The sequence below is a fragment of the Vipera ursinii genome (genome assembly GCF_947247035.1).
Source record: "Vipera ursinii genome assembly, chromosome: 14".
Lineage (NCBI taxonomy): Eukaryota > Metazoa > Chordata > Lepidosauria > Squamata > Viperidae > Vipera > Vipera ursinii.
The window spans coordinates 884,801-893,908 of record NC_139527.1 but is presented as its reverse complement, the minus strand read 5'-3'; the positions used below and the strand labels follow the sequence as shown (position 1 = coordinate 893,908).

The window sequence follows — 9,108 nt, the reverse complement described above, 5'->3', positions numbered from 1 at the left end:
CCCCCCGCCATGACGGGGGCGGAGTCGGGGGCGGGGCCCGGCCGGCGGAGGCGGAGCCCTCTCACGCGCCCGGCTGACGGCGCGACGCCATCTTGGACGGGCGCGAGCCGCCTTCTTCCGACGGGGGGGGCCGCGCGCAGCGAGAGGCCGCCTCGCCCTCCGCCCACTGGACCCGGCGCCGCCCATTGGCTGGCCGCTGATGGACACGCCCTGCCTCTCCCCTCCCGGCAGGGCTCTAAGGCCAGCGGCCTCTTTGTGGTGGGGGTGGCGGGTCTTTCGCGTCCCTTTCTCAACCGTGGTCCTTTTAAGAGAAATGGACTTCAATTCCCAGAATTCCCCAGCCAGAAGTTAGTGGCTGAGGTTGACAAAGAGTAGTGTAGTGGCAGAGCACCAGGCCCCAAACCGGGAGCTGATGAGTTCTAGTCCCGCCTTAGGCGTGAAAGGCGGCTGGGTGACTTTGGGTGAGCCCCTCTCGGCCGAGCCTACCCCACAGGGTTGTTGTGGGGTAGGGGAGGAGTATCATGCGTATTCGCCACCTTGAATTATTTATAAAATAATAAAAGATAAAAAAGTATAAAAATAATTTTTGTGTGTATAGCAGTTTTTTTTAAAAAAAACCTTTGGAAAAATACCGCTGATACTTCCAGCGGAAGGAAATACTGATATTCCGTTAGCGTGTTTTTAAAAATGCTCAGGATTGTAGCTGGGGATATAAAATAAAAAAAACAAGGTTTCCTCGTTTCTTTGCACCGCTTTTGTTTGCATGCAGTTAGTAAGGTTAATCAAAACATTTGGTCTGTGCGCTGTACATAATAAAATACCCCAGCCGATATTTAATCAGAGACCTTCATTTGCAGCAGGATAAACTGGAAAACAAACCTTGCTTAAAAGCGGGGAACGGAACGGCCCCTTCATTTTCATGGCCATGCCATGTTTTCGGAGAATGGACATTTAATCAAGAAGGTCAGAGGCATGCAAGAGCACCAGGGTCAGATCCTTGGTTCAACCCAGAACTGTCGGCTGTTTCCGCTCTGACACACACATGGTCAAACCATGGTCAAAGCAGATATTGTCCAAACTGATAAATCAGGTTTTTTTTGAATATGAACAATAGCAATAGGCACACAGGCAGATTCAGGAAGGATCGTTGGAGGTAAAGCAATGTGACAACTGAAATGAAGGCCTTGCTGTCCACTTCTGGAAGATACTATCAATAGGATGACTGCCAAGCAAAGGAGAACCAAAAGCAGACAAAAATAAATTCTGCCCTTTGAAAAAAATCGTTACAAAGTATGCGAGGGTAGGTCCTCTCTTATCAATTAAAAGTAAAGATCTGGAAGACACGCCATTGAAATTGTTTTTTTTTTTATTGAAAAGTTTTATCATACATTTTATCTTAAAGAAATTGTTTTAAATAACCACAGAGGTGTTATAAATGGATTTTGTGGTACTTTAGAGAATTATCTAAACTATGTATTATTTGTCTTACCAGCTAATTTGGTAATTGTTTTTAATTTTTGTATTTCTTGTTTTAATTATCCTGTTAACCGCCCTGAGTCCTTTGGGAAAGGGCGGTATACAAACCCAATTAAATAAATAAATAATTTTGGCTGCTCTTGTGGGATAGTGTGCAAAGGCTTGGCCACAGAAACTACAGTAAGTAAACTTGGTAAGCTTTATCCTGCAACTTTATTTCATAAAGCATAACTTTAGGAACATTGGGGGCTATCAAAATGCTGTGTTCAAAATAGCATAATGAGTATGCAGGCTTCCCACTGAATCAACACTTATCTTATAATCAAAGCCTTAAACAATAATTTAAACAATAATTTAAATAATTTAAATAATTTAAACAATCAACACAGCCTGCTGGAATATGCAAAGTTTCCTGCGTGGATTGGGCTGTTTGAGCAATACAAGAGAGAACATCTGGTCAGCTGTGCAGTGTATTTTTATTTCAGCAACTAAAATAAAATTCAGCTGTATGAGTCTTTTAACACACCACCCAATTAATTTTGTTATAAAATTTATTGCTACTTAGCTTTGTTAGCTATAGGAAAAATAGCCATGTACCTACTTGGAACTGTTTTGTTTATAATGTTTATCATTATCAGAGGTGTGGGGATGAGCAGGGGAAGGGGGAAGGGAACCTAATAATGCTGGCTGAGGAATTCTGGGAGTTGAAGTCCACAAGTCTTAAAAGTTGCCAAGATTGGACGCCCCTGCTTTATACCGTATTAGTATATCGCCCCCAGAATACAGGAAATATTCAATATTCAGGGCACTTCTGAATATACACAGATCATCCTCTATGGTGGTTTTTTTAAAAAAAATTGGAATGGTATTCAAGAATTTGTCTTCCACTTTATAAATTGTTTTGCGAATCACTTTCTGCTTCTTTCCATTTTGATTTGTAGCTCAGCTTCACAAACATTTTAGCTGTTTTAACGCCTCAACTGCATCATTAGTGGAAAGCTATGTAGATTGACGTCTATGGAAGATTCTCAGACATCCAGGTCATGATTGTCCCAAAGATGCTTTTTCAAGAGACAACTGGACTTTCTTGCAAGTCCAGTTGCCTCTTGAAAAAGCACCTATGTAAATTGACCCTAAATTAACATACATTTACATAGGATGAAATATCACTGTATAATGGGATCAGCGATGCCTTCAGGGAAGTGCATGGGAGGGTCATGACAGCTGATAAATTAGGCAGGGCTGAAGTGTCATCACCCATCGCTGCTTTAACTATGACTTTGATTACATTGAAATGACAGGATATTACCTCCCTGGAAAAATCATCTCAACCTAAAGGGTGATACAGTACATCAGCATTTAGTAACACCAATCTAGGGAGGAAGTAGTTTACAACCCTGTGATCCTGATTAGTCCAACCTATGAAACAGAAGAAAACAATGCACTGGAGGACTACAATATACATTTTAGTGGTAAGTTAGCATAATATTGATCTAATGTTCCCATAACATCTATAACTCATTTAAAAACAGATTTGGTGGTTTAATCATCTCTAAATAATCTTGCTTGAAAAACCTTAGTATCTGCCTTTTATTTGGCTTCCTTAAAAGTTTGAGAGATCCATGAAATCCAAAGAGCTTCCTAATGAGTAAACGTGTGGGGCTTTCCCCCCCAAAACATCCAATGTGAATTTATTTGATGGAAATGAGTAAGTTATATGCAAAGCCCTAGCTATTTTACATAGTTTTTGTAGGTTTTATCTATCGGTTCACATTGAACTAAGCCTTAAATTGTGATCTTCTAACTACAATTACTGGGTTCAGCCAACACAGTGCATGAATCCTGAATCAAGGATTTTTTTCTCATCCTGTTTGACTTAAAATGCTTTGCTAATGGCTGAGCACTACCTGATACAAGGCAAAATCCTGTCTCTGGGGACAAATACCATCTTTCTACAGCCTTTGCTTAAAACCAAAGAACATGAATATATTTCAAATCTGTTGAAGAGACAGGGAGTTATAAATTCAATACAAAAATAAACATCTTGGATATTTTAATGAAGCTCCTCACTTCTAGTTTAATCAAAGAGAAATTTTTAAACTGCCTCAGGGTACATTTTCCCCAAATGTTTGTGCTTTGGGAGTGGGGAAGTGTGAGTGAACCCTAAAATTAATGGAAAGCTTATTGCCTTCCACTGCCCCATATTTTAGGGGATATGATGTTTTTTTCAAACAAAATTCTAGCGTCATGTTCCTGAGTCAATTTAGTCAATTTAACAAGAGCACTCATCCTAGTTGCCTAACCTCATGCCACGGGAGCAATTAGCACTGCCAACAGCCAACAACATGGCTTGGTCCCATTCATCCGGTGTCCTGCCTCACCATTGACTGGCCTACAGGAAACTGAAGGGTGATTTCCTGTCATTTCCAAATTGCTTTGCTGAGCACTCATCCACACAAAGCAGCAGAACAGGCTCTGCTATCTGGGGAGGCAGCTTGCCAGGCGCGGCTCTCGGAGCAAGGGAAGGCGCTGAGCTCTTTTAGCACGGACTTCACTTTTACCGATTTCTCTACTGAACAGCTAAGGTCAGCAACCCACCAAACCCGTGCTGCAGTTTTGTTATATCCCTTATCGCAGCAAATAGGTTCAGTGAACCCTAAATAAACAGCTGCTTTAACCACAATTCTCACTTTAGCCCAGTTTATTCTGACCAGGGACTTCAGCAGCAGGAGCCTTGGCCTCTGAATGACCCCATCCTGCTTTAAAGCTCGAACTGCCTGCTTTACCTTATGCCTGACTTAATGGGAACCCAAACTGGGTCAAGCTCCTTGCAGCCTTCCATCGCACATCCAGAAAGGAATCACGAATAGCTCGCTTGGCGAGACTCCCTCCCACAAGACCGATAAACCTAGGCAGGCTCTTCTGCAGAACCAGAGTTTGGTAGAAGATGGGTGCCTGTATAAATGCTTTAAATAAATGAAATAAAAGCACACTCAAATGTTGTCAAGGCCCTGAGTTTCTGTGAAACTGACAGCCAGCTGAAGGGGTATTCAGCCCCAAATTTCTTATCTCTGTGAACCATAATGGTGGTTATATTAGCTATAGCAGAATGGCTGGTCCTGCCCCACACGCTGTAGTCTTGTAAATGGTAGCCTGTGAAGTTAGTAACCGGCTGGATTCCCACAACCTTCTGGACCATAATCCAATAAAAACACACTAGCTTAGTGCAACAGATGAAATGAGCTAGAGATGCAGGACACCAGAACCCAAAAAGATTCAGACCTGACATCTGTTGAGGGGACACCTGATTGGGGAAACTAGATTAGATGCTTCTTAAATTGCTTGTGGCGTTATGGCTTCCTCAGATTTCAAACCACAAAAATTATTTTCCTTGTGTAATTTTTAATTAGCTCAATTGCCTTTTACAAGGCGATTCGGGCTTTTGGTTGAACATTTAGTCCCTTTGTAAGGCTGTGATTCAAGCATTGCACACGAGCTCCCTCTCCTGACCAACCCCCCCAACACACACACCCCACTTATTTACTAAGCAAGTTGAACATGGGACACACAATTACCTCAAATGATCTGAGGCTGCGGTCAGGACTTCAGCACAGCTATAGCTTTGGCCCACTGGCACCGAAGCACAGACAAGCAGTTGATGAAGCTTAGGGACGACCTCTGAAGCAGTTGCCTACAGAGCTTTCCTGCCCAGACTGCTTCAAACCAGTCCTGAGTCCTCAAAGAGGAGGGGAACCTCCTGTAGACAGTGATGGCAAATTCTCATCCCATCTCAAGAAAGAAAACCACGATCAGACACAAAACTTCAGCAAATGCCCCTTCACGTTTTCAACCATAAAACAAATGTTTGCTTACGTGCAGACAAACCAACATATAATACTATAAAATAAAACCAGCAGAGCTTTCAGTAATTTTTCCCAAAAAAATTTTTACTGCGGTATTTTCAGACTATTTAGAAGACCAATTTGTGAGGATAAACTCCATTGGAAAGTGAAAAGCTTGAGCGCAGGTAGCCTCGGAGCTGAGGGACCTTCTTGATGACTGGCAAAAGCTGAGAATCCACCGTCTTCTGGTCTGCCTTACGCTGATCTGCAATCTCGTATTTCTGGAAAAACAGAAAGGCTACTTCGGTCATTTGTTCCTTTTCCTATGGCTATACTACGGGGTGTTCCTGGCCTTCCCCACTGAGACTTCTAAAGGCTCTCTAAACAGCAACCCCCTTCTCCTTGCCAACATTACTTTACAGTGCATCCAAAAGAAGTCTGCTTTGCTTTCCTAACACCCTCTTGGATACAGCTGTATCACCTAAACCATTCTTCAGATTTTGATGTAAACGTTATTTAGGAAAAAAAAGTCGTCAAGTATTAAACATTTGCTCGTACAAGTTTCTATTTAATCTGCTTTTTTAAATGCAAAGATCTTGGAACGATCTTGAAAATGTCTACAGGTTCCAGATTGCTTCTTTGTTGGCTTTTGAGTTATGCAGAATACAGTCTTGGAAGCACGCTCAAGACTATAGTTCTATACGTACCATTTTTTCAGTATCGAAAATTTCACCCTCTTGATGTTTGGGCTTACGCAGCTTCTTCTTCTTGAAATAAACGTCATTGAGATGCTTTGGAACTTTGACCCCAGAGACATCAACCTTAGTTGAAGTGGCAATGACGAACTTTTGGTGAGCTCTGCGCAGAGGGACACGGTTGATAGCCAGGGGCCCTGAAACAGAAGACAAAAGAATGTACACGGAGACCTCAAACTGCCAGAAAACTCTCATTTCCTCCCAACTTCTCAAGATCCTCCTCCTTTAGGAGACAGATCTTTTACTACAATTATTTGCTACCTTTTTTCTTTTTTTTACTAGGACTTCTTATGTGGAAAGGTATAACGTTAAAAATTAAAAAAAAAAACACTAGGAAAGAAACAGAGGCTATAAATATAAGACGAGCTTACCGGTTACAAGCAACAGTCCACTTCCAAGCTGCTTCAAGAAAACCACACGCTGGGAACCCAAAAACAAGAGGGGAGAGTTAGTCGTCTGAATCTCTGCCTGCCTCCCGAATGCTAACGAGAGGAGCACCACAGGCCCGTTACCTTGCCCCTGTGGCGGCCAGTGAGAAGGATCAGCACCGTTCCCGGGGTAATTGAGGTCCGCAGCCGCCTCTTGTGGAGGGCAAAATTCTTCTTGCCATGGCTGAGGAGTTTACGGGGAACGTCCTCCGTTGGGTAGTATCTGGGCTGCAAGGAAGAAAAGAAGGCCTGAATTCAGAGCCCTCTAAAGAATCAAAGCAGCCTCTTGAACACAGAGTAGGACAGAAACTCTCTCGGCCGCATAATTTGGGCCACGAGCTCTTACCATCTTGCGAAGTTTGACCACCCGGGTGCCTCCGTTCTTATCACCCCCAACAGTCTTTGTAACAGTGGCTGCCTCCTTCTCTTTCTTCTTCTTTTCTATCTAGGGGGGAAAAAACAGCAGCAAAATTGGTACCACATCATACCTTCCCCCATTTGACTCCCCAATCACAGCCCTGGGGGACAGCCTGGGCAAGAGCGATCAGCCCAAAGTCCCGCCAGGGAGGTCCCTTAACCATTACAGCACAGTCTCTCTCTCTCTCTGACTTGGGTGAATCAAACTTGCGGGCAATGGAGAAAAACCCCATTCGTGGCCAGAGCAAACACGGGATCTGCATCAACCCAGCTTAACGTCCTCATTTACTTCCAGTATGATTTAAGGCAAACAAAGTTTATCTACGTATTATGGCATTCTTGATATGACAGATTAAAATCAGTGGGTTTTGAAACGCTCATCTTCCATAGATTAATCCAGCGTTTCTCAACCTCAGCCAATCGAAGATGGGTAGACTTCAACTCCCAGAATGCCCCAGCCAGCATGGTTTACACAAATCCACACCGCCATCCATTGGGCCAATTATGCAGCCTTAACACTCGCTAACTGTTGCAAAGTCCTCATCGCCTTGTACCTTTGTCTCTGGCGCGTTGTATTTCCGCTTGTACATGGCCTTCCGGGCGTACATGGCTGACCGGGAATATCTCCCGATCCCTCGGGCCAGCACCGGATTGCGGCTGGCATGGACCTTCCGGACCCTCCTGGTTTTCTTCTCGCCTGCCATCTGACAAAATAAAGGGAAGCATCCATTTGCAACTGGTGAAAATCCAGAGAGGGGCTCTGGACCCCTGCCTCTCGGTGCCCTCTCTCTCAAGACACAATTCTCCACTTCCAAAATGTTGCAAACCGGTTGCACAGCTGCATCAGACTCCGGCGCAGCCTGTTTTTGCGAACGTATAGTCCAGGGGTCGGCAACCTCGGCTCTTTTATGACTCGTGGACTTCAACTCCCAGAATTCCTGAGCCAGCATAGCTGGCTCAGGAATTCTGGGAGTTGAAGTCCACGAGTCATAAAAGAGCCGAGGTTGCCGACCCCTGGTATAGTCAGTCCACAAGGAAACTAACTGAGGCGCTCTCTTTAGTTAGAAGCACAAAGGAAGGGGCTGCATTTCAACGAGCAGAAAGAATCTGGCCACTTCTAGAAGTCCCTTAATGGAGGCAAGCCTGCATTCTGCTCAACGCCTTGGAAACCCCAACCTATAGAAACGCGAGCTTTTCCGCCGCGTCTTCAGAAGCCACCCCGTGCACCAGCCCTCCGGTAGGGTCGCCAGGTTGGGGGGATCCGTCACTCCCGCTTCCAGGGCCAGCGAAGGAGGCCAAAACCTTCCTCTTTGCGGTGGCCATTCCCGGGCGCCTCCTCCTCGCTTTCAGGTGCCTAAGCGGAGTGGCTGCGCGACGCTTCGGAGTAATACGGCAGCCCGGGGAGAGCCAGCCGGCCTTCTCGGGGATAACGCCGGCCTAAGTTTTCGCTCGCCCCCGGCGGAAGCAGCCCAGGGCCGACCGCCCAAAGCCCCCGGAGCGTCCCTGCTCGGCCCGTGCCCGGCCCGGCGGTTCTCTGAAGCGGATGGCGGCGGATACGAATGGCGGGCCCCGGGAGGGAAGCGCCGCGGCCGCACCGTCCTTACCTTGGGCAGAAGGAAAAAGAGGCAATATCCGGGGCCTCGGCGCTGAAGAGCAGGCGCGTGACGTCACCGGCCGTGCGCGGAGCACTCTGGGAGAAGTAGTTCACTTCGCCCTCCCGAGAGCTAACTCAGAATTCAAGGGATTTTCCTCCCTTATTCTTGCCGTGCACGTTTTATCTCGTACAGGACTCATGAAGCGTTCATTGATTCCAGTGCTGGCTGGAGAATTGTGGGAGTTGAAGTCCACAAACCTTAAAGTTTGAGGAACATTGATATAAAGGCTGCCTATCGTAACAGAAGCACTTTCCCATATCTTGATAAAATAATTATAATTCCCGCGGTGCAATAATAATAACGAATACATGTATTTATTATTTCTTTTCTGAGCAAGCCCGCCCAGGGCAGACCAATGCAACGGGCTGGAGAAAGAAGCGGCTCATCGGGCACTGAAAGGGTGCTTGCTACAGAGACGTCGCAGCCTAGAGCGGGAACAGCGTTCCCGCTGTGTGGCCGTTCTAGGCGACGCCTGCCTCCGTGTTCTGTCTGGCTGGCGACTCCGCCCCTTCCTTGCCCTTCCCGAGGTGGGCGG

General features: G+C 45.6%; 1 protein-coding gene across 1 annotated transcript; it reads right to left on the bottom strand.

Annotated features, from left to right (window-relative positions):
- Window positions 1-5,402: 5,402 nt before the first annotated feature.
- RPL6 (ribosomal protein L6) lies at window positions 5,403-8,640 on the bottom strand. Its single transcript, XM_083373333.1, has 7 exons — window positions 8,523-8,640; window positions 7,473-7,622; window positions 6,848-6,946; window positions 6,586-6,729; window positions 6,445-6,493; window positions 6,026-6,210; window positions 5,403-5,599 (listed from the first exon to the last, which is right to left on the bottom strand). The coding sequence occupies exons 2-7, from the start codon at window positions 7,620-7,622 to the stop codon at window positions 5,447-5,449; spliced, it is 780 nt and encodes a 259-aa protein (XP_083229459.1). The 5' UTR covers window positions 8,523-8,640; the 3' UTR covers window positions 5,403-5,446.
- Between the last annotated feature and the right edge of the window lie 468 nt (window positions 8,641-9,108).

Coding starts and splice junctions, on each gene's coding strand:
- RPL6 (XM_083373333.1), bottom strand. CDS start 7,622: ATGGCAGGCGAGAAGAAAACCAGGAGGGTCCGGAAGGTCCATGCCAGC. Junction 6,494..6,585: donor CTGGCCGCCACAGGGGCAAG/GTAACGGGCCTG, acceptor TTGGGTTCCCAG/CGTGTGGTTTTCTTGAAGCA. Junction 5,600..6,025: donor TTTTCGATACTGAAAAAATG/GTACGTATAGAA, acceptor CTGTTTTTCCAG/AAATACGAGATTGCAGATCA.